This window comes from Micropterus dolomieu, linkage group LG20, assembly GCF_021292245.1.
Source record: "Micropterus dolomieu isolate WLL.071019.BEF.003 ecotype Adirondacks linkage group LG20, ASM2129224v1, whole genome shotgun sequence".
Taxonomy (NCBI): Eukaryota; Metazoa; Chordata; class Actinopteri; order Centrarchiformes; family Centrarchidae; genus Micropterus; species Micropterus dolomieu.
In genome coordinates this window covers 3,648,456-3,674,386 of record NC_060169.1, presented here as the reverse complement: position 1 = coordinate 3,674,386, position 25,931 = coordinate 3,648,456, and the positions used below count along the sequence as shown (strand labels likewise).

Genomic DNA, 25,931 nt, shown 5'->3' with positions numbered 1-25,931 from the left:
ATTTTCAAGGCAAAAAAAAGAGGATGTTTGCTGGTTTCTTGGTAAAGTCAACTGTAAAATACTAACAAAAAAAATAGAACCTACTACTAGAGGGACTTCACCTACCAATAATTTTCATTATGGATTAATCTGCTGATTATTTTCTCGATTAATCAATCGATCAATTTGAGATGAATTTGGAACCAGAGAACGTTTGCTTGAAAAATGACTTAACGATTAATCGATTAGCAAAATGGTTGCAGAGTTTCTGTTGAGTTGCTAATCGTGTTTTTCGCTCTAGTTGGTTAAACAAAACAAGCAATCTGAAGACGTCGCCTTGGGGTCTCAATTGTTTTCTCAGTTTCATCAATGAATTGACTAACCAAAGAAATGTCAATATTCATTAGTTGCAGCTCTACTTCCATTGTAACCCAATTAACCAACTGGTGGTTTATTATTACTACCCGGACCAAAAGCTGTCTTTGAAATGTCCTTGAACCTGCTTCATCTTACAAATAGACTGAAGCATTTGGACATGCGGGCTGAGCAGCAGGACAGAGCAGCGCAGCTCAGGTCATCTGTAATAATGTTTTCAGTTTCTGTGAGGGACCTTGTTTCATAATGTCTAAAGCCAACTGAATGAGATCAGATTGTATTCTTTGTATTATTAGATTTCTCCTGTGGACAAACCCATCCATGCCCCCCACCCTACCCTGTAGTTTGCTCTGTGAATTCCCATAATGCCTCAGGGTGGGTGAAGCAGAATGCTGAGCTCAGCGGGATCAGGCCGGGTGGAGTATGGATAGACTAGATGCAACAAGGAGAGCCTTTTTTCTGGTTTGGTAGAGGTGTGGCCTCCAGTCAAATGGTGTCACATTAACTCCACCAATGTGATACTGGAAATCACTAATTCTTAAAAAGGAAAAGACTCAAAACACAGCCCCATTTCAAAACAGATGTACTTGATGTGCATCTTCCACTTTGTGATTTGGTGTACACATATTTTTAGAAAGGTTCCACTCTTATCCCCATTTTGTGAATGGCATCCTACCAAATGAAGGAAAAAACTAAAATAGAAGTAGAGGAGTCTGGCAAAAGGAAAGCAGGTACACTGTAAAGTTGTGCTGACATGATTATAAGATTGAGAGAAAATTAATCAGAGAACGAAAATGTCATTATTAAGGAAAATAAGAGAATTTGCCGCTTTTCACTGTGAGTTCAATGTATTTAGCTTTTGGACAGTTGATCAGCTAAAACAAGCGATTTGAAGACGTCACAGATGGTGCGTGATATTGAAATTAGACTATTTTCTATGTTTAGACTACTCTTCAGAATAATTAGCAGCTAACAAGCTTTGTTTCCTGGTTACCTAAGGCAAGATGATGCAGGTGGAAGAAGTGAAATACAGTCATCTTACGGTGACATAGTGTGCTATTTTTAGATAGACACCATGTCGTTTTAGGTTAAGATTAAGGAATTAATTACATTTACTGAAATCCAGGCTGGTCTGGATGTTTGCTACTGTATTTGGGGTTAAAGTGGCTTTCAGAGAGAGCAGCTCGGTTTGTGCTTGCTGATGCTGTGAGCTATGACGACACTTTGATCTGTTCACACTGGAGTTTTCTGCGTTACCATCTCACAATGACCATCTTTCGATGTATCAAATTATCCTCAGTGCACCCTCATAACAAAGCCCAGCATAAATGTTCATTTAATAAGGCAAGATTATGCTGAAGTAGTTTTCTTTTAATGGTGCTACAGTAATGTGTATGCAGAATGAGAAGTCTCTTAATTATGTTATTTGGCAAATAAGAATACATCAATAAAAAGTTGAATTAAATTAGTTAAATTCAATAAACCGGGGGGAAGATTTGACTCATTGCATTGAGTCAGTAAAAACACCACATCCGAGTTGCTGAATTGACCCAAAATCCCAAAGTGAATTGATTAAAGTTGTAGAATTTAATAAATCATACAACAAAATATTAAGCTCAGTGATTAGATTTGGAGAGTGGCTGAGACAAATCCAAAAATGAACATAGGAATCCAACAGAACCTCCAGAACTGACAGGGAACAGGCAGGTAACAGGAGAAGACAGCGCAAGCTACAACACTACAATAGACAGAGCCATAGGGAAACTAATAACCAAGAAGAAACAGAATAATGTAAATAACTAATCCAGAACATAAGCAGACAGATCACAACTATACAAATAAACTACAACTAACGGGGAAAACAGACCGAACTACGATTAAACAGAACACAGAGCAAACATGGACAAAACAATACAGAAGTACACAGCCCTAGAAAAACACTAAGACTAAGAACTAAGGCAAAAAACTAAAACACAGGACTAAGAACTAAGATAAAAGACAAGACATAAACAACTAAGGACAAGGAACAAGTGAAACAGAGGCAAATAGAAAAACACATGAAACATGGCAACAGATACACACAGGGAAAAAATACAACTCAAACATAACCCAAAACTAAACCTATAACAAACTGTCCTCATTAGAAATAATGGCAGCATAGTTTGCGTACTGAAATGACAAACCACTGACTTCTACAGACAAGAATTTTTGTATTCTTATCCTAAACGTCTTGAAATGTTTTGCCATGAATCTTGTTTGTACAAGTGTTCAGAGTCGGATTCCACAAACTCTTTCAACTTTCAGGTTTGAAAACGCAGACTATGATTATGTGTCAAAAACACGGTTTGCTTTCATAATAATCTTAATGATGTCATCTATGTGGTTTTCAGTGCTCTAATTGTAAAGAAACCACGTTTTGTTGACACTGGCTTTATTCCCTTATTATTTGGAACTCATAGGTGTATGTACGGTGGCCCTGAAGTGCAAACCACAACAGCAATTCACCACAACACAACAGCATTTCACCACAAGACAACAGCAGATTGCCACAACACGACAGCATTTCGCCACAACACAACAGCATTTCACCACAAGACAGCAGCAGATCGCCACAACACGACAGCATTTCGCCACAACAAAACATCAAAATCGCCACAACATGACAGCATTTCGCCCCAACACAACAGCATTTCGCCCCAACACAACAGCATTTCGCCACAAGACAACAGCAAATTGCCACAACACGATAGCAATTCGCCACAACACGACAGCAATTCGCCACAACACAACAGCATTTTGCCACAACACAACAGCAAATCACCACAACACGACAGCAATTCGCCACAACACGACAGCATTTTGCCACAACACGACAGCAATTCGCCACAACACGACAGCAATTCGCCACAACACGACAGCAATTTGCCACAACACGACAGCAATTCGCCACAACACGACAGCATTTTGCCACAACACGATAGCAATTCGCCACAACACGACAGCAATTCGCCACAACACAACAGCATTTTGCCACAACACAACAGCAAATCACCACAACACGACAGCAATTCGCCACAACACGACAGCATTTTGCCACAACACGATAGCAATTCGCCACAACACGACAGCAATTCCCCACAACACGACAGCATTTTGCCACAACACGACAGCATTTTGCCACAACACGACAGCAAATTGCCACAACACGATAGCAATTCGCCACAACACGACAGCAATTCGCCACAACACGACAGCAATTCGCCACAACACGACAGCATTTTGCCACAACACGACAGCAATTCACCACAACATGACAGCAATTCGCCACAACTCAACATATATGTTATATATGAATGTATAATGCGAAGGGTAAAGCTATGTAAAAAGTACTGTCAACACCAATTACAGATATAGAGCAAATTGTATTTATGTTTTACAACTGAGGTTTGTCATTTACTTCTGAAATTTAGATAATATTTTTAAGCAATTTTCAGAAAATTGTAAACAATGTCAAGGTGATAAAACAATCTTAACTATGTTTTTTCTGTAACATTAGGGTTGAGTTGTTGCTCAATGAACGAGCAAATTATCAAAGCATTTGCTCTGTGTTCTGTGTTGATGATTCACCCAGGAGTGTTTTATGCCTATTAAAGTGATGAAAATGCTCCAACAGACAGACCAAACATTGTCTGTGGAAAAACTGAATTGAACATTTACTTTCAGAACACTGGTTGTCTGATATAACAAAGCCCACATTTCTATACTAATAAATGTTTTATAAAAAGCTTCAAACCCTACAACTTTGAAGCTTTTGTGTAAAAATATGAACTTATGAAAGGCTAAATTGTCTAAAGACAGTGAATCAGGACCAAGTCCTTTTCTGTAGTTATTCTGAAACAGCCTGGAATAAATGATGGGTTTTGAAAATACTCACGTAAAATTAAAATTTAACATTGTATTTTGGTTCCATCTACATAAATTATATCTATATACACCTTTTGTTTGAAGTGAAGCAAAAAGTTACAGCAGCCATGCAGTCAGGTAGCTTTTAATATTGTGAAGACTGCTGCTCCACCACAGGCTCTAATTCAGCCCTTTTATTATTTCCCTCAAGGCTCACCTGAAAACTGCTTCGGTGTTAATACATCTGACAGTGAAAGATTGGTGAATCACCTGCGTGTTAGAGTTATGTCCCTCTAAGGAAATGTACACTGGAATGCTTTTTTTAGAACACTCTCCCTGTTGCTTGGAGTCATGATTCACTTTAATGTTTAATTTCCTGCAGTTACAGTATTACTTCAGTGTGCTGCGCTTGTTTATGTGTTCTGAACAGTCTGATGGACTAGGAGTTAATAAATGAATCAGGACAGAGCAGTGATTTACCAATGTACCAATCAATCAGGTTCCCCTTAAAGAAGAAACATGCTTCCACTCTGTTATTATTGTTAAGAGAACGTTACTTTTCAAACAGCCATCATCTGTACTTATGTGTAGCCTACTTAGTACTGCAAAATAGTAACTAGTTACATTACAAAACTGCTCCTTCTAAATCTCCCATTTTACTCTCCAACCAAACAGAATTTGGTCGAGATTGAATTATCTCAACCACCATTATGATTGGATTGCCATGAAATCTTGTACAGACATTCCCTGGTCCCTGGTCCCCAGAGAATGAAGCCTACTGACTTAAGTGAGATGTCTTAATTACCAGTGAATGGATTTCCTTCACATTTGGTACACACATGATGTCCTCCTCAGGACATTTTAGCATCTTTAAGCTAGCTAGCTGGTGGAGACCAAAAACAGAGCTATATTATATTAGTGCTATATAGAGCTATAGAATATTGGTGGACAGAAACACTAGTAAAATGAATGCGTGTTAATAAATGCTAATAAATTGGCAATTATTTTCTAACATGTTTGCTATAACAACTTTACTTACAGCTTGTTTTGCTGCCAACAAGCTGCTAAAAATGATAATCATACTGCTTTAACACATTAAACATATTCCACGATTCTCTATAAGCATGTGTACATTTAGCATTCTAGCAGGCTAACATTTAGCATATTTTATTTGATTTTATTATTAGACAGTAACACAAATAAATGCATGTGATCCACAGTGAGAAAATACATTCTTCAGAACTAGCGAGGGTAACTTTTACCATATAAGTGTAGTATGTCAGGATGTACCATGTATTTAGAACAGTTAGTAGATCAGCTAGGCTTACGCAACAAAATGCATTTACTTTGAGAGATGTATTATAATGAAGTGGAAATTTTCATCCTCAGTCTGGGGAACATGGATGTTTGAGTTCATCACAATCCATCCAATAATTGTTGGGGCACTTCCCTGTGGAGGTGTTGGTTTGAAAGACCAACTAAACTGACATTGTAAACCCCAGAGCTACATTTAGAATGGCTAAAATATAAATTAAAGCACTTATAGACAAAATTGCCCTCCAAAATAAAGTAAACATCCTAAAATGATCATATTGGACTACGTTAGAAAACAAACAGACACACAACACTCATTATATTCACATTCAGCTTTCTCTGCTGTGACTAATAACCATCTCAATGTCTCTGACCAGTCATAACGAGGGCAACTTATTGCTTTTGTTATAAAGGACAGGTATCATTTATCATGCTGCCACTCAAAATGAACTAGCTTATAGCTTATAAACAAAAGCTGCTGCCAATTGGAAACTGAACGAGCAGCGACCTGCCAGACAAGCATCTACAGCACCTAATTAGTTTGTTCTTGAGAGCTTCTGTGGCCAAAAATGTCTTTGAGAGCTCGACTCAATTTGCCGCGCTTCACTTCAGTTGAACATTATCACAATGGATAAATCATTCCTAACCCTTGCTGGAGGAACTGAAAAATATGTCAGGGTTGGCTGAGATGTAAGGTGAAAACAGCGGGTTGTGTTGTGTGAGAGTGAGTTATTCATTTGGGACATCTTACAATGATTTATTGGAGTTATATTTCATGTTCTAACTGCAAGGGCGGATATTTCATGTCACTGTTGATGGGGACAATAAAAACAACTCCCAGCGCGAGATTTTCAGAAATAAAGTCGCTGAGGGCCAGAAAAAGGTAGGCAGTGGATCAAACCACTGTGAGGCATATGAGGGGAGAGAACGTAATGTTTCAAAATCTAAAAAATGCATTGGACTACTAGTTAGAGAAAGACAGCTGTTAACTGTTTGTGTTCCAAATAAATTGACTAAATGAAGAAAGACATGACACTACCGCCCCTGCTAAATTCTACGACCTTGTCTCACTGAAGGATCTGCCTTTTTGTGTCCAGAGTCAGGGCTTCTGCTTTCTAAAATATTGTCCTAGCATTGGAAATGCTGAATCACTACAGGACACATTTTCCTCTTACATTTTCTAGCTCTGTGGGTAAGCAGCAGGAGAAATCACGCCACGTGGAGTCACACAAAGTGACATATATGGGACACGGTCTGCTTTTACCACGAGGTTCACAAATACGCACAAAAGCAAAGCTGACATCTCTTTTGACCTCAGGTGGCATTTCAACATGTGGCCGCCAATTGGCAGAAAATCCCATGATGCACCAGTGGTACGAGTGTGTAGGCTCAATCTGCTTTCGATTTATTTATTATTTAATGCTGTAAACACCCACTCACTATTAGACATCGCACTTACATTTTTAAATGTAGAGAGAAGCTTTTCTTCTGCACCATCATGCTTTGTAAAGCTCAGTGAAACCACACAAAACCCATTTGCTAGAGGATTGTGTTTGTATATAGTAATATAAGACGAATATAAGTTCATTCTTGATCTTGGCAACAGTAGCTTACAAAACAACATTACCACGAGGCTCATTTGGTAGCTGTTCTGAAGCTTTTCGTTTGAAGACTTCTGTGTCTAAATATTGTGGTACCATCATGTTTAGTAACAGCAATCATAATAAAGCATGCAATAAAGTATGATAATAAAAAAAAACATTTGAAGTGGCAATATAGATGAAAATCAGTTCACAGAATCTGATGGATCACAGAATATGGAGATGTTTTCTCATAAATATGAGATAGTAAGTCAGAATTATAAGATACAGAAAGTCATAATCCCCCAATGGCTCTTTTACCAAACAGATTAGTTTGTAGGATATCTTCTTTATATTAAAAAAGAAAATTAAAAGCAAAAACATTGTAATGCTTTTCAGAAAACAAAAAATAAAGATGCAGTGTTTGCAGAATTCCAGTTTGTGGGTTTTCATTATAGAGACTTCAGCTGATTAAACTATTAATATTATTAAGGCTTAAACTCATTTTATAAAATCGTTACAGCTGCTGAGCTTGCATGTCGGATCCATCTCTGTGAAAACTATGGACATCTTCATTTGATTCTTTTAGGTTTAAAGGTTCCTTAACTCAGGGCTGTAGTCCTGTATGTTAGATTGCATTGTTACTGCCAAAAGCCTGAAGCTGTAAAGTAAAAATAATTTTGTCACCTCCATCATATCATCCAACAATGATCAGTCATTATCCAGCTGTTAAAGCAAACAGTAGTGGTCTAATGCACTGTACTGTATAGCCTACATTATAATAAGGGATTTAAGTTTCAGTAACACATCACTGGATGCACTTTTAAGTGCATGGTGCAAGTTTGGATTCAACCAGCAAAGATCTATAAAACGTAGTTCCCTTATGCAGTATTTCTGCATAAGGTCACATACACAACATGCACCAACCATAATTTCATGTATATGGTGCTGGAGTCCCTTTATTGCTCAGAGCCAATACAGTTGGCAGGGTCACAGTTCTACTACATCAGCATGCATCCTACTCCTCCATTATTGGTCCTTGGTATTCAGCCCGATGAGAGGCACGAGCCACAGAGGCCTAGACAACATTTGTCAAGCATTTATTTCCATGATAACAGTCTGAATGATGTGTGGGCACACAAGTGGCTTTACAGGAGATTGTCCTTGAACATGTTAATAACTTGAAATAGGAATATGAGAAGAGCAAGGCGGTTAATGAGCTTCTCAGACATGCAGAGCATTTATATTAGCTGGTTGGAGTGGCAGTGTTTTGTCACAACACAGGAAAATCATGGGCCATATGCACAGGAAAAACATGAGCCCCTGCTGCTTTTATCTTATCTAAACAGAAATATTACTTAATCTACAATTACCTTAACGCAAAGGCTCATAGTCATTGACACACCTGGGTTCTTGTGTCTAACTATAATAATAATAGCTGGCTTTTAAAGAAGCAGTGCAGTTTTGTATTATTTTGCAGGCAGAACTTTGATAGTTTTTGAGTATCAACAGAAATGTGTCTGTGCTTTGAATATCATAAACATCAAGTGGCGTTGGTGTCAAATTGCTTGTCAGATTCTGAGACATTTGTAGTTATTCTTTGATCAGATATAGCTCAAATCAGGACTAGAGCTACAATTAGTTCATTAATTGATTTGTTGATCAACAGAAGATTATTGGGCAACATTACCCCGCTCCAGCACCTCAATAGCAATTGCTGGCTTTTCCCTTTTTTATTGCTGGTTGGACAAAACAAGTAATCTGAAGACTTCACAGAGGGATCAGAAGAACAGTTCATACCTGTCCTCTATTCTTGTAATTCGATGTCAAGGTCGTTGAAGCTATTATATCTTCTTTCCAGCACTTAGTCTATTAGACAACTGCTCTGGTGTCAGTGCTCAGATTAATGTGATTTCATAACAGTTAAAGGCACTAAAAGAGATGAGACAATGATATATGCAGTTAATTTAAAGCACATACATGTGGTCAGCCAGCTGTCTTTGAAATAAAGCAGTCAGAGATTGACATTGTTTAAAGAGATTCAATACCAAACATTAATTTTTAGATCAAAACGTTATTAGAACTTGCAATATTCATCCCATTAGCTTTCCTAACCAAAAGATTAGATAATAGCCAAAAACACAAACCTAAAAAGTTTAAATTTTATATTGTTTTCTGTAACAGGGACACCAAACTAAACTGTTGAGCTGATTATGAATATGATTTGGACGTGACGACTAATAGGACCAAGTTGGACAGGGTCTGCTGCAGTCTGGGTCAGCTGGTCTCGACAGTCAGCAGATAAAATCATTTGGTTGCAATATGTAAAGATTATAATCTCAATTCTTCAGATCCAGTCGTTCTCCCAAGGGCAACACACATGCGAGCATAAAGGTTTGTGGTGCGAGAGTGCACTGGACAACTGAAGTAGAGGATCTTGCCCAGCCTTTTCCCTCCTTTTTTGGCCTTTTCAGTGCAAATGTCACTGCATATAAACAGTGCAAGCTACTGGTTGCCATCCATGTTTGTTTTGGTACAAGACGACATGACAGATCCCGTGGAATTTGTGGGGTGGTCTACTGCCAGAACTCCAGTGGCTACTGTCCAGGGGTTCGGTGTGTTATCTAGTGTATTTATTCAGTTCATGCTCCTTCCTGACTATTAAAGTCTAGAAATCTGTGAAAGTTGGTGGAAACGATCTTTATGTGTGGTTTACCCAGTCTTTGTTGGTTTCAGCTACTCTTCAGGTTTCTACCAAGTTTAAGACATTTATTAAATAAATAAATGTCTGCCATTGATCTCTTGTCTCACAGTGCTAGGCATGGGAGACACGGATAAAATGCTCTATCATGGTGTATGTCATTTCATATGTTGATGCATATGTTGTGATTATAGTAACATTTCTGGAAAATCACAGAAAGTTGTTGATGGATAAATAACCAGATAATAATGTCTGATTGAATTCAATTTGGTTAATCCAATCCAGTGAATTAAATATTTGACAAACATAGGTAACATGTTGCAAATAATCATGCAAAATCCAATATTTAAATTAAACAGTCCTGCTCATTGGTTTGCAACGTTGCACTCAATGACCAACTACAACCAGAGATATTAAAGTGAGAGGTACCATGATATAAACTGTATGGCTAATTTCTCTGACGATAGACATATGTATAGTCTTTTTGCCATATCTTTGAACTTGCTATGGTATATATGCTTTTGTGTACTGTATTTCAGACAAAAGCTGAAAGTAGAAGAAAAAAATGGAAAAAATATTTTAATTTTGTGCAGCACGTTGCATGGCATACATCTGAATAAAAGTACAATAATGTAATAAATCCTTGAAAACTTTGTCAAATGAATTACAACTGTCCAATGTTTAAATAGTTACTTTAATTTAGGCAGATCACCCTCAAAGGTGGGGCGGAGGACCAATCAACTGGCAGGTTTTTTAACATCCATGGTGATCGGAGGAAGGACAATAAATTTACAAATAAAGTGCTGGAAATGTGGAGCTAAATGTTTGGTAGATGGCAAGAGAAAAGCACCAACTGCTGGTCATTTTCATTCACATCAATAAAACCTCAAAGAAAAAAAAATCTCAAAAAATCTCAAGGCAAGCTTCCAGTCTTCATACTGAGAAAAACATAAAAAACCTGATATAAATATTGGCCTCGTTTCTTTCCTCCAACATTTGTTCATTCACTCAAAGTACAATACTCATGCTACATACACTACATTCATATGCTCTGATGTTGTTATTTTTACATTCAGTCTCCTGAGCTTAGAAAACCCCACAACCATCAGTTCCACACTACTTGTTTGATCAGCAGCTGAGCAAATTCAGATTGTGAACCTATTTCAGAGGAGATTGTGACAGGAAAACAACAGCATCTATCAACTGCGTGGCAGTGTGTTTACTCACTAAACATGCTGCTGATCTGATTTCGGCTGTTAGTTTGCAAAAATTGGTTGCTGATACATTCTTCCAGATGCTGGTAAAACATTGCAAAGTGACAACGTTGCCAGTGTCTCATGTATCTGTGACTTGTTTATGTTCTCTGACCTAACATTTAACCCCTGGATATTAAGGCATGTCATTAAGAAGTGCTTATTTATTTTTCCCCCCTCTTATTGCCCTTGCTTCCTCCTTTAGCAAGGAAAGAAGAGATACAACCCTGTGACAGCTCCACATTTTTGAGGTGGAGGAAGAACCAGCAACATCTTCACGCTAAATATAGATCCCCTGATGAAGAGCCTGCATGCGTACAGTGCTGCCGCTGCTGCTGCTTTGGCACTCGCCTTCACCTCCTGTACTATGTGATGCTGCGTGCATACTCTCATGCAGTACGAGCCTCCCCTCCCTCTCACAGAAATGCTGCAATGCGTCTCCCACAGCCAAGACTGGGTCAGTGTACCTCAGCTAGCAGCAACAGCCGGAGAAGTGTCCCCATAGCAACAGCCAATGAGGATTGTGGCTCAAGGATTATAATTTATTTTGCGTTATTGTTGTGATTGTATGAAAAGAGAATATTTCAAGGGTTAAAATTGTCAGGGGGGTTTTAGTTAGTGGAAATGGAGAAATAATATGGCACATGAGCAAAGAGGAGACAGGGCGGGGTTGAGGATGCTTATGCACAACCATATGTGCAGAGGTATTGTATTGACAGATGCTGGTTACAGGGCATATAGTAAATGGCACTAAATATCCCTGGTCATACAGTATTTTCTTACTGAGAGACATTGGTTTTCTTCTAATTCAACCTACAGTATGAACAAGCACGGTTTTCTAGGACTGTGTAAGACATCCTATAGAGTGTTTATTAATGGCGAATGCTCTGTTCTATTACATAACCAGCAGCATAAAACTATAAGCAGCCAGGCCTTCTATCAGGGAGGGTGTATCAAAAAGTGGAAGAGGAATAGTGCTGCTTGATAACATCTTTCTGTGTTTAAGTTTTTTCCGCTTTTCAGCTGTGCTAGTGGCAAGGGAAGGCAGTGTTTGTCAACATAAGGCACGTTAATCTACTGAAATATCTCGACCAGTACTGGATGTGTTGCCATGAAATTTAGTACAGGCATTTTTTCCACAGAATTAATTGAAGTAACGCATCTAGCGTCATCATCAAGTCAAAAATTATTTTTGTCTAACGCTACGGTTTATGATCCAATGCTTGCAAAACGAATGACTTTCTGTTAGTGCTAATTAGCACACGCTAAACTGGGAGTGTGTACATGGTAAACATTTACAAGCAAACCACAGAAAAAGGCATTATCATTGTGAGCTTGTTAGCACGCTGATGCTAGCATTTAGCTCAAAGCACCACCGTGCCAAAGTACCGCCTAAATGATTCTGAGCACCACCATCAAAGGGTACTATTGTAGATGTCGTGTGCATCATTATCACATTTTGGAGAAAAAAAAACGATGTGGGTTTGAACAATGTTTGGCTACACAGAATTAGTTTGCATGGAGTGACTCACCAGGCCAGTTTTTGTTTAAGGGGGTTGAATTGTATTTCAGGAGTTATTTTACAAGGAAAGTATACATTTTTGGGACCATGTTTCCATCATCAGTGTGCTTCTCAGATTCATTCTATAATACAAAAATGTGGTTAAAAATGCATTCAAGCTTGTGAAAATGGGACAATTTTTTCGATCGTGGGTCTGACTAACACTTTAAACAAAAGATGTTTTAAAAATGTTTCATTTTATTGTGACTGTTGGATATGTCAGAAGGAAAATGCATTGCCCAAATAGGCCCAGAAATGTTTAATTATAAAGTTGTGACAAATGGTAATTCACTTTCTTGCCGAAAGTTAGAAGAGAAGAACCCATTTCTGTACAGTAAATAGTAGTAATATACTTTATCTTAGCTTAGCATAAATGCCGAACTATCCCTTCACATTTTGCTTTTTTCACTTAGATTTCACTTAGTTAGAAATTGCGTGACTGTATCCTACCATGACTTATGACTTCCTACCAAACAATGTTTAATATTGTGGATTTTTTCCTGTAAAAACAGCATGTTTAGGACATATAGTATAGTTGCCCCTTAATGAGCAGGCCTCTGTAACTCAGTGATGTTTCGCTTTTTATTCCTTACCTCTCATTATTTGCCTTGGTGTAGTCATAATGTTTTTTTAATCTCTGTTTCCTGTAGGCCAGCGGATTCTCCAGTATCACAGTGATGTACTCGAGACAGTTGTGTTGGTGAACCCATCAGAGGAGACCACTGCCTCAGAGGTAAGTCACACCTGGACAACACAGACAAAACACCGCAGGGTGAAGATGCTCACAACTCGCCTGCAGTTACACTTGGAAATGCTTTGTATTTTTTTAAATCATACTGAGGAGTTTTCCGCCAATGTGTTCAGTCTGCGTCAAACTTGGTTTCACTTGTGAAGAACACGACAGCACTTGCTGGTTACTATATGGATATTCTGCCAATAAATAAACTCACTTAGATGCCTCAGCTTTGAAAATTAGTCAGTTGTTAGCTAAGGCTTTGACTGCAGTTTAAATGTATAAATTATGTTGTAATGAATTAACCTTGTAGTTTTCATTATTATATTTGTCTACTGTATGATGGAAAGGCAAGTAATGGTTAAACCTGCATAATCTAAACAATTTATCTGTAATAGACCTGGCCCCTGAACCTGCCAAGAAACCATGTTTGCTTGGAAATACACGGTGCTGTGTACTGTACCTCTGCATTTTTCATCTGTCCAGTACAATAACTTAATGACTTATAGAAGACTTATCATTATGAAGGATTATTGTTATTTCTGTTCTTATAGTTGGTCTCCTGTACTCTACCTAGATTCGCTCTTTGATTACTGACTTTTCTGGGAATAAGTTGCTGATACTGAGCGGCCAGAGCTCTGAGCAGGGAGGTGACATCCTACTGCAAGGTGGAGCCTTCACCTGGCAACACTTCTCCAACATTATCTCCAGCCCTGAAGTAAGCCAAGTACTCTTTCTTTTCAAATACTTCTTTACCGTGTACGTGTAAGGATCATCGATGCGATTAGAAAGTTTACATAAGCAGTTATTTTCAGCTGGTTTTTGCTGTTACTGTGTTCCCAGGTGATTGAACTCCTGTCCAGGGCCTTTTCAGAGCAGCCATCCAGACTTACTGTTTCCTGTCAGGGAGACGGGGGCTGGAGCTCCCTGGGCCAAAGCCAGGAGCAGCAGTCACTCCAAAATCATCTGGAATACCGCCTGAACCCAGAACCACACCTCCCCGACATGGACGGAGTCACTGAATTTACTGAATATGTCTCAGAGACAGTGGATGTGCCGTCATCCTTTGACCTTCTGGAGCCCCCCACCTCTGGAGGTTTTCTGAAGCTGTCCAAACCCTGCTGCTACATCTTCCCTGGAGGGAGGGGAGACTCGGCTCTGTTTGCCGTCAATGGATTCAACATCCTGGTGGATGGAGGATCTGATCGGAAGTCTTGCTTCTGGAAGCTTGTTCGCCACCTGGACAGGATCGACTCTGTTCTGCTCACCCATATTGGTGCGGACAACCTTCCTGGAATCAATGGGTTGTTCCAGAGAAAGATTGCAGAACAAGAGGAGGAGCATAACCAAGGATCTGGCTCTAGCAGCAACGGTGACTGGATGAAGAACCTAATCTCTCCTGAGCTTGGGATCGTGTTTTTTAACGTCCCAGAGAAGCTTCGGATGCCTGAGTCCACACTGAAAGTGAAACGAAGCATTGAGGAAGCATCTCTTACGTTGCAGTACCTCAACAAGCTTGGTATCACACCAGAACCTCTTCACAGGGTTGTCAGCAACACTATTGAACCTATCACACTATTCCACAAACTTGGTGTGGGAAAGTTAGATATGTATGTCTTAAACCCTGTAAAAGAGAGCAAAGAGATGCAGTTTCTAATGCAGAAATGGGCTGGAAACAGCAAAGCCAAGACAGGCATTACGATGCCAAATGGAAAAGAAGGAGAAATATCTGTCCCTTATTTGACATCAGTTACCGCTCTCATTGTTTGGATTCCTCACCGTCCAACAGAAAAGATAGTAAGGGTGCTCTTCCCTGGAAATGCACCGCAGAATAAAATCTTTGAGGGCCTTGAGAAACTGAAACACCTGGACTTCCTGCGATACCCAGTGGCTACCCAAAAAGACATATCATCTGGGGTACCTCCCCCCATCATCAAACAGACTAAAATAAGATCAAGAACTGACAGCAAAGAGAGTCTCAAATCTTCACCCAAACCACACTCTAAAACTACAAAGAAAGAACCCAGTGGGCAGGAGGAAGAGTCCAAGAGTGACATCACTAAAGAGAATAAAGTAGAAAAGAAAGAAGAGAAGAAACTCAAAAGTGAAAGTCTAAAAGCCACCAAACAACAGAAAAATAGTGAGGTGGCCCCCGTGGCAGACAAAAAATCAGACAAAAAGAAAATATCCAAGGAAAAAACTGCCAAGCAGGAGAAAGCATCCAAGATGGATGAAAAGAAAGACAAAGAGAAAAAAGAAATAAAGAAAGAGAAACGTGAAGTAAAGAAAGATGAAAATATTAGAAAAGAAGAGAAAAAAGAAAGTAAAGCCAAGGAGGATAAAAAGAAGGACCCAAGTAAGCCAGAGCTGAGAAAAATTACTAAACCTGACCTGAAGCCGCTTACCCCTGAAGTGAGAAAAACTCTGCATAAGGCTAAGACTCATGCTAAGCCCAAGGCAGACAAAAATAAAGCAGTTAAAGAGGAAGCAAATGAGTCAAAGCCAGTCCCAAAGAACATCCCTGAAGAGATTGCAGCAGCAGCTTTGGCTGACAGGTCGATTGTGTCCTCCCCAGAAGACCTCACTGAGGACTTTGAGGCTCTGAAACAAGAAGAGCTGTCTAAACTTAAGACCCAGCCTATCCAGAATGATGTGATGTCTGGACATTCAGTGTACACAGATACTAAAGTTTCTTCCTTACCTTTCTGTGATGAGAAAGTCACATCCCCATCCACAGAGATAAAATCTGCTTCACCAAAATCGCCTGTCAAACAGGAAGAATACAACAAAGACAAGGGTGTGTCAGAACAGGTTGCAACCACTGAAAAGAAGGCAGCAAGTGATGGTTTTGACAAGAAGTATGAAGAGGAGAAAATGGAGAAATATGACAAATACCCTGTGAAGGACGACATAAAAGACAGATCAAAGAAGAGTGACAGCTCAGAGGAGGAGGGTGATGTAATTGAAAAAGCTGAACTCGAAGGAACAGAAGATGACGAGGTCCTGAAATATAAAACAGAGGAGGCGAAAAAGGAAAAACCTGGAAAGGAGTTGGACACCAAGCCAACTGAGCAAAAACCTTTAACAACCCCAGCCCTGTCTGAGCAAGTAGCAGCCACTGCCTCGGAGCAATTCTCCTACATCCAAGATGAGACCATCCCCGGTTACTCTGAGACTGAACAGACCATCTCTGATGAGGAGATCCATGACGAAACAGAAGATAAGATCCCACAGCTGCGCTATGATGTGGGCTCCTATGACGTCTCTGTCCCTGACGTTCCTGGCACCTTTGACTCCATGCATGGTATAAAAGAGATGAAGAGCTCCGCTGTTTTTGATATTCCAAATGCTAAACCCAAAGCTTTCATGGGAGGTCACGAGCCTGAGCTTGCACCTTACCCTGCTATCATTGCTGCTCCTCTTGCAGAGGAGGAGCACATCTCCTCAGCAACATCCATCACAGAATATGACAAACTGTCGTCCTTTGCCACGTCTGTAGCTGAGGACCAATCAATAGCCTCTGTAACAGCACCTCAAACTGAGGAAGCTGGGAGGAACTCTCTCCTGCTTGACACCATCAACAGTATCCCCTCACGTGCTGAGGCCATCCATGGGAAGGACTATCTCCACTCAGCAGGAACTATCTCACCGACCTCCTCTCTGGAGGACGACAAGTGCTTTAAGTCTCCTTCCTCTGATGAGTACCAGCCCAACATTCCTGAGATGGAGGGTGATGCAAAGATCAAATCAGTACACGAAGAAGAAGACGATGACGAAGAAGAGGACGAGGACCAGACTCCGAACGTTGAGATCCCTCTGGGCAAACTCCAAGAAGGCTATGAACATGCAGCCTCCATGATGCTCCAGGAGAAGGAGAAACCTTCTTCCACTTTTTCTTCTCCTCCTCCCTTCTCTGCCATGCAGTACTCTCCCACACAAGCTGTCAAAGAAAACCAGTCTCTCTTTAGCACAGAGGGATTGAAGACTGGCGCTGATATGAAGCCTGTTTCACCCCCTCCATCTTTCTCTCCTGGGTTAGAGTCCAACTCCAGGCAGGAGAGTGAGGAAAGATGTCTAAGTCCAGATGACAGCACCATGAAACTGGGCTCACCCACACAGTCGGTGCCTACAAGCAGTGGCTACTCTCCAACAGAAGAGAAACCCTTTAAGCCAGAAGACAAAGATGAGGCGGTGAATGATGTTAAAGTCGACTATCAGAAAACAGATAAATCAGTCACCATGTCAGACAATACCTCCTTTGTTGGTCTTCTAGGTGACAAAACAGCGATTGAAGTGTCTGAAGAATCCAATGAAGAAAACGAGGAAGACGATGAAGGAGAGGACTGTTACGCCAAAAAGGATCTACAGCCAACTGTTAAGGCCAAGCTTATGGAGGCAAAAGAGGGGTGCTTCTTGGATGATGACTTCACCTTTGAGGCAAAATCTGCAAAGATAGAAACAGAAGTCAAGGGCTCGGACAAGACAGAGGTGTCTTTTTGCACAGAGGAGAAACCAAAACCTCAAGTGATGTACTCAGACGAAGACGAAGACGAAGATGAAGAGGAAGATGATGATGGTGTCCCAAGTGGGATAGGGTCAAAGCCCGTACCAGCAGATCAAAGCAAAGTAGACTTAAAAAATGAAAGCACGGAGAAAACAGATATCGCTTCTAAAGAGGCTGAGAAAAGTGTTCATTTCAGTCTCTATGATTTTCCAGAGAAGGAGAGCAAAGAAAAGGCTTTGTATATAAGACAAGACACACCCTATGTGCATGGCAAAACATTCTCTTACGGTGACATTTATGACAGTAAAACAAGCTCAGTGGACTCTGATTCATATCAGCAGGAGTCCTTAGATAAAAAGGACATTACAATGGGTGAAGTGGATTTCCAGAAACATGAGCCCCCATCTCCAGTAACAGCCACGGACAAGATGTCAGAGAAGGAGGGATTTAGTGTCTCTTTTGGAAAAGAGTCCTCTGCCTCATCGTGGCTTGACTCCAAGAGCACTTCTGCTAAACCTCCATTTGAAAAAGAGGTCGATGGAAAGGATACCTTTGAATACAGCACAGGTAGCCGATTCCCTTCAGTGGCTGATAGACCTGAGGCCTCGTCTACTTCTTTATCATCTGAAAAAGACTTATCTTTTAAAAGCCAGACTGACGGCACAAAGCCCCAGACATACTCCTCAATGACAGCCTTTGATGTAGACAAACTTGCTGCCACCGGCTACGGTGAGAAAGGCTCATGCTTGGAGATTGATATGCGAAAACTAACAGCAAGGGATGAGGAGGACTATGATGACGATGTTGTTGATGAAGATGAGGAGGAGGAGGAAGACGAAGAGGATGAAGAGGACGACGTTGAAGGTGCTGTTGATTCTGATATGGAGAAGGGCACTAAAGACAAGTCTGAGAAGGAAGTAAAAAGTCCAGTCAGTGAAATATTTGGTTCAAATAAGCCTGAATTTATGGTTTCTATGGCTGGATATGGCTATAACAGTCAGGGGAAGCCAAATATGAAAGAAAGCAGCTCTAGCTCACTCACAAAGGCTGAAGACAAAGCTAAAGTTGACTCCTCATCCCTGGATTTAGGGGCTACAGGTTTCTCTGTCTACTCCTCAGGGTTTGAGTACTCATATGGAAGTGGTGAGACAGATTCATTTTTAAGTCAGACCACAGACAAAGGTAACAAGGATTTCAATTTGAAACCAACAGAGGACAGTTTTTACCAGAACGACAGAGCTGATCCTGATTTTGAGAAACAGAAGACACCAGACCTTCTGAGTAAGAGATCACTGGATTCAAGCTTTCAGTACACGACCACAGCTGCCCCCGGGTACTCCTCCTCTTCGGCCTATAGCTATTCCTCCTCCACCTCAGGCTCACTCTCCACCAGCCGTCAGTTTGGAGAGGAGCTGGAGACGCCTGCTGAGCCCCTCTTTGAGTACTCCTCCTTTAAAGATGAACACTCATTGGTCATGGATTCTCCCTACTACGGCTCCGCTGGTGCCAAAGATGACTATCTAGAAGTGTCTGAAAAACAGATCCCCGCTACAACCACGGCTGAGTCCACCTCCAGTTTAGCCCGCTTCTCACCCCTCAGCCCATTTCAGGAGGTCAAGCCCTTCCCATCGCTCTCGTCCACTGCTTTTGCTGAGGACAAGAAGGAGCATACGACTTCATTAGGTGGAGTTTTGGACAAAGGCCCTCAATCAGACTGCTTCTATAAGCCTGAATGGTCCAAGTTGGACACAGCTGTTGGGTATGGAGCCACAGCAGGACCGTTCTCTCCATCCGCAGAGCTCGCCAAGGACAAAGAGGCAGCCAGTGCAGCTCTGTTTGGAGTCACTTCCTCACCTCGCCCAGACACAGAAGGCAAGCATTACTTTGAAGAGACTGACAGTGAAGAAGAGGATGAGGAGGCTTATATGCGTGAAATGACTCGGAGGTCGCCTTCCGGCAACCTGGCTGGTAGCCTCTCATTTTCTGACAAGCCTGTTGCTCCAGTTGCCAGTGAAAAGACTGGTGGTGCACTCCCTGATGTTCTTGGCTCCTACATAACCTCACCTCTCCAGGCCAGCAAGCCAGACACAGTCAATGGCCCCACGGAGGTCAGCTCAAGCTCCAATCTCCCTGCTGGAGCAGCAGCTAGTGGTGCATCTTCAGGCCCAACCAAGGTGGAGCCCAGAGAGGGAGCAGCAGGTTACAGGAGTTCTTATGAGTGGGAGATGTCAAAGCCCCAGATGGGGATGGTGCCCGGAGACTCCCCTCCCCATTACCGTCATGATGATGAGTTTGAAGAGGAGTGTGAGATGGAGCCAGAACACCCTGCACGTCCGCTTTCACTCTCTTCAACTGATCAGCCATTTCGCTCACCGTTCTACGCTGAAGAGTGCAGCCGAGGAGGGCAGGATGATGACGACAGTGATCAGGATCTTGCTGGTGATGTCCCAATTGGAGCCACCTCCTCTTATACCAGCCGCACCTCTCCTGGATATTCCTCCTCCGAGTGCAGGCAGCGCAAAGAGGACCTCTCACCTTCCTTCATCAACCCATGCATGCGGCAGTTATCCAGCGACGAGGATGATGAGGAGCAAGGGCACAGAAGTGACCAATCGCAGGGCGATGAAAACGATCTGTCGGTAAAGAGAAGGGCTCACAAACAGCCCCATCATCACCAGCCTCACAGTAGCTCTCTGCACCAAGCTGGTGGCTTGGCAGCAGGACTGGGTCTGGCCACAGAGGACACACCGCCCACCTCTGTCAGCGAGTCTTTAGCCTCTCAGTCAGACTCTGATGTACCTCCAGGCACTGAGGAATACCCCTCAGTCACTGGTGAGGGTAACATGGACTCAGATGAGGATGCGGACTACATGCCTGTTGATAAATTATCTGCCACAGGAGGAGGCAGCCATCATTCTTCTAGGAGAAGTCATGACCCTCCTCCTGCTCCCCTCATGGACCCCTACCCACACCCCCCACACCCAGATGTTTGCATGGTGGATCCTGACTCTTTGGATAATGGCTCAATTAAGAAAGAGCCAAAAGCCAAAGGCTTAAAGAAGGCTTCGGGGAAAACCAAATCAGCATCCCCAGCCAGACGCAAGAGGTCTCCCATGCCTGTCAAACAGACACCGTCTCCTCGCAGTGCCTCGCTGAAGAAGAAGGAGGCGGACAAGAGCTCACGTATGTCTCGTCTGTCTGATGGACAGGGCTCCAAAGATGATGACCTCTCCAGGTCGAGCTACAACCCTGGCAAGGGGTTGACTAACGGTGTCAAGAGCAGTTCAGGTGAGCAAAATCATTAAAAAGATAATCCCGAAAGCTTATCAAAAATAATTTGGATTCTACAAAACAAGTTTGGTAAGATACAGTATATTCTTCTGCACATAGTAAGAGTTTGGTGTCATTCTCCCACACAGGTTCTCAGAAGTCCGGCTCTGCAGCTGCTCCTGCCTTACCGATTTATGTGGACTTGGCATACATTCCCAACCACTGCAGTGCCAAGAACGTGGACCAGGAGTTTTTCAAACGCATTCGCTCTGCATACTATGTGGTGAGCGGGAATGATGCAGCAAGTGGTGAACCAAGCCGAGGAGTCCTTGATGCACTGTTGGATGGCAAAGCTCAGTGGGGATCAAACCTACAGGTAACATTTCCCACTGTACATTCTTTAAGTTAGCAGCAGAACTATCACTAAATAATTCATGCACCCACTAGCTGAGGTAGGGCATACGATATAAGCAAATCACAGGATGCTGAAAGTCCAAGTGACATCACCAGCATAATTTTGCCATAATAATGTAAACATGCACATCTCATCGGGGTTGTTACATTTCACAGAATTTAACAGAGGGCTGTGCATTATAATAACATACAGATGGATACAACTTTGGGCTTTGCTATACGTCCATCAGATAAGCTAGGGCCCTGTTTGGAAAGAGTAAAAACCAAGAGGGCGAGGCCTGATATTTGCATTTCACTGAGGATGGAGGTAGGCGCGAGTGAGTGCTCTTACTTTAACACTTGAGTTAAAAATGTTGTGGATTTACATACCTGGAACAACAAAAAGTGTCTGAACTAATGCACTTCTGTAAAACACTAATTATCTTGATTATCAGCGCGCAGATTTTATTCAACCAGCTCAAGTGAAACAAAATCTTAATGTTTGAACACATATTGGCAGATTCACAAATGTCTACACTGTGTGGAACCCAGGTTTTCAATTATTTTCTATTGCCCTTGTCACACCCTTTCCTGCGCTTATCGTCTCAGCTTTGTCAGTTAGGACATTTCCTGATCTCTTGTCTCCCTCTCAGGTGACACTGATCCCCACCCACGACACGGAGGTGACCCGTGACTGGTACCAGCAGACACATGAGAAGCAGCAGGAGCTCAACATCATGGTCCTAGCCTCCAGCAGCACCGTTGTCATGCAGGACGAGTCTTTCCCCGCCTGCAAGATCGAGTTTTAAGATCCTTGTTTACTCTCTCTCCTCCTAGCCTCCCCAGTGTAGATCTGTTTTTAATTGCTCTTCTCTATAGCCTGATAAATCTGTCTCTGCTCTGGGCACTTGACCGAAAGCAGAAACAGATCTGGATAATATCTATTTTTTTCTAGAGTTTTTATTCATTTCTAAGCTTGTTGTGGCTATCACTATTTGTATTTCAAATGTAGTTTTCTGACAGTTGTCCTCTGCTACGTTATTATTACTCAGTCCTGTAAAAGGGAGAAAGCATTTTTTTTTTCTGTTCCTTAACTCAAATCTTTCCCATACCCTGTGAGACAATGGAGTCTTTGTTTATTGGCCGAGACAAAAAAAAAGAGTGTCATAAAGGAAACAATATAAAACTGATGTTTGGTTGCTTGTCTTCTAATTGGCCTAAATTTAAGCACAAGTCTGCGCACCTTAGAGCCAGCGACAAAATGCGAATTCCAAACATCAAGCCTTTCACAATACCAGTGATCAATTGAATACGTTTGCTGATAGAAAATGATCATTACAGGCTGCTAATTGTGATTAATTTCCTTTCCTCTAATTGTACTTTCCGTCTTTCTTCTAAAACAATGACAGTCCCAGTGTTGAACTTTGTTCCTCCTACTGACATAGTAAGATAGAAAATGTTCAAGTAGACCCCAGTGGTCCTTTCAACATGTCTTTATAGTAGTATAAAGAGTATATTTGCTGTAGGATATGGAAGACCATATTAAAAAAAAAAATCTGTATTGTAGTGAATTATGATATTTCTACGGTTATTTCAAAGTGAAAATCAATCGTTACAGTAAGAATTTCTCAGTGGCTGTTTATTTCTTACAGTGAATTTGACAAATAAGTTCTCTCTATAATTGTTCCTGTAGTCTTTGATGTATTTTTTCCAGTGTATTTCCAGTTAACATATTGTTGCAGTGGATCATGAGGAGAGCTGAAGGCAGAGGGGGTGAAACCAGTACAAAATCATCATCCTGATCTTTGGATTCTACTTGTTTATGTCTTTACATACAGAACAGCACTCCATGTTCAAAGCTCCTTATAGGAAAGAAGACAAACCTCATACCAGTTGCTGCGTCGGAAAGATCTTTATACAAAAGCTGTGTTAAAGAATCAAGATTGTATTCCATTACAACAATAGGAACATGTGGTTGCGCGGAGAGATTGTGTTTGCCTGGTGAACAAAGATATGAACTGGTTCGATTGAAAGTAGAGGTTAGACTGTCACCCACATGTGCCTTTCTGTCCTGCTGTGCTGGAAGGGAATTGTCATAGAAATGTAAGGTATTTCAGTGTGCGGTACATCCACAGCTCTGTGGCAGAGGCTACGGCGAGCTGGTCTCTGTTGTTCTGAGTTTTGTCTGTGAGAACGTCAGTGCACAAAAAGGTCTTAGTTGTACATATTGAGCATAAAATGGCACTTTTAAAGCACCAACTCAGTATTTCCGCAGTTGAATTTTAGATTTTCTTGAGCTGCCACTTAAAGAAGCACAAATAGTAACCAGTGTGCAAAACTTAAAGCAGTTTTTGCTTTTTTTCAAATTAAGCAACATAAAATGTATAATTACAGCTATTGCACTGAAAACCTGTGCTATTTTATTTCTGGGTACTTTTAGTTATTGCAGAAAATATAGTTTGTCTTTCAAAATTGTTTTTAGCCACAATCTCCTTAACTTATTACATCTTGTTTTTAAATTGTTATCATTTAACTGGCAATTTATCTTTCTTTTCAGTGGTAAATCAGTGGATGTTTTTAAGTGACACAAACTTAATATTAAGTGTAGATGTGTTTTAATTTGATATTGATAATTTTATATTTTGATAAGTTTTGAGTAATTTAATAGATTTTAACCAGGAATAAAACCAACTATTCAACAAATTACAGGACCAACGCACCTCACTAGGGTTGCTATTTTATGATCCACAGCAAAAATCCAGAAATTCCACTGTATGATATTTTACTCCCTCAACTCATCTAGGGATGCATGTATAACAGATGCATGTTCATAAAGGCGATGACTTTTTAAAAAACCAGAGGGCTGCAGGGAGTGGAGCACAAACCTCAGCGGTACTAGTTGATTTGAATGTGAAGATGCAGATTACCTTTACGTTCTCTGTGGAGGACTTTGATCTCCTGGCTGCCTTGTTTACTGTGCATCATATGGTACATCTGAGTCATTGTTCACACTGGCAGTAACAACCTTTCGTTGGCCTGCAATACATCCCGACTGTGCAGGGAGGAAAACTTTGTGTGCAGATTATACCCACCACAGTTTCTTTCTTTGGATGGTAGGATGCAGTTTGACAAACAATATGATTTCTGTCAGCAGATTAAAATGTTGTCAGCTTGATGAACAAGTTGCAATGTCTGTGACTTTGGGGAGATGATGTCGAGTTGAGGTTTCTATTGCCTGCTGATTTAAAAGGATCCATTAACAGCATCTTTGATGAAACAGGGTTAACCGTGACGCCAGTGTTTTCCTGTTAACCCACTGCGTCAGTGAATGACGCTGTAATCTGCATTCCTATTTAATACTGCATCACTGTAAAGGCTAGTAATTACAAAATCAACACTACTCACCTATAAGCAGACCACTCAAAACCCAGACTGCCAGACATGAGGGACTCAGTTCACTCATGTCAACACATTTCTAGAGGACTTCCTAATATTCACACTTTTTCCAGACAAAGCTTAATACACACACTCACACATAAGCGCTGCATTTCCGTATTGTGCAAAAAAAAATAAAAAATAACTGTGGCATTCAGACATGTCTGCCGTGAAACAAATAATCATAAACACCGTTGGTTTTCAGTGAGCCCTGCTTGTATGTGCATGTGTACCTTTTTTGAGTTATCCTGTATTGTAATAGCTAAAGAAAAACTGACAACATAGAAATGCTATTTTAAAAGATGTATATTTAAGAAGCTAAGCTGTCTGTTACAGAGAAAGCACATGTAACCTGGCTATGCTGTGCTGTAAAGAAAGCCTTGTGGTTGTTTTTTTCCTCCTTTCTGCTTCATGGTTCTACTTTCATCTCTTGTTTTAAGTGCAATATTATCTTTATCTCTCTTTAAATGATTAAAAAAAGTAAAATAGAAAACACATTTATTGTTAAAAGGTGTTAAAGACCAATAAAAGGAAAAAAAAGAAAGAGAAATGTCTCCCTCTTCTTTTCTTTGTGTATAATTGGATAAATGTTTTCCTTCTATAAACTTTCAACTGATTATGGACACAATTTCTAGGCCACTGGTTCCCCCACCAACTCTACTCACAGGTTGCATATCTATGTGCAGTTTGACTGATAGGGTTTTTTAGTACTTTTTAGAGGCCTGTGGAGCTAAACCCCCAGCATTTAAACAACAAGACCTAAGAGTTTGCTCCTAGTAAGTGTTCCAGTAAGCCATATCAGTGAGTGAGCATGCCCAATACAACCAATCACAATGTTTACAATAACTTCCGGATAGAATACCCCTCGGTCACATACATACAATTTAATGGCAGCAACTTGTTTACTGTTTTCTTTTTTTATGATCAAAG

At 40.9% G+C, this 25,931-nt stretch overlaps 1 protein-coding gene across 1 annotated transcript; it reads left to right on the top strand.

The window, feature by feature from the left end:
* The first annotated feature begins 14,389 nt into the window (after positions 1 to 14,389).
* map1aa (microtubule-associated protein 1Aa) lies at positions 14,390 to 22,747 on the top strand. The gene is made up of 3 exons (XM_046033582.1): positions 14,390 to 21,191; positions 21,323 to 21,549; positions 22,220 to 22,747. Exons 1-3 carry the CDS (start codon positions 14,405 to 14,407, stop codon positions 22,373 to 22,375), a joined length of 7,170 nt encoding a protein of 2,389 aa, XP_045889538.1. The 5' UTR covers positions 14,390 to 14,404; the 3' UTR covers positions 22,376 to 22,747.
* The last annotated feature ends 3,184 nt before the right edge of the window (positions 22,748 to 25,931 follow it).

Bases quoted from the DNA above. Each gene is read 5' to 3' on its own strand.
- map1aa (XM_046033582.1), top strand. From the start codon at position 14,405: ATGGACGGAGTCACTGAATTTACTGAATATGTCTCAGAGACAGTGGAT. The intron at 21,192-21,322 runs GTGAGCAAAATC...TCTCCCACACAG, and splicing joins CGGTGTCAAGAGCAGTTCAG to GTTCTCAGAAGTCCGGCTCT. The intron at 21,550-22,219 runs GTAACATTTCCC...TCTCCCTCTCAG, and splicing joins AGTGGGGATCAAACCTACAG to GTGACACTGATCCCCACCCA.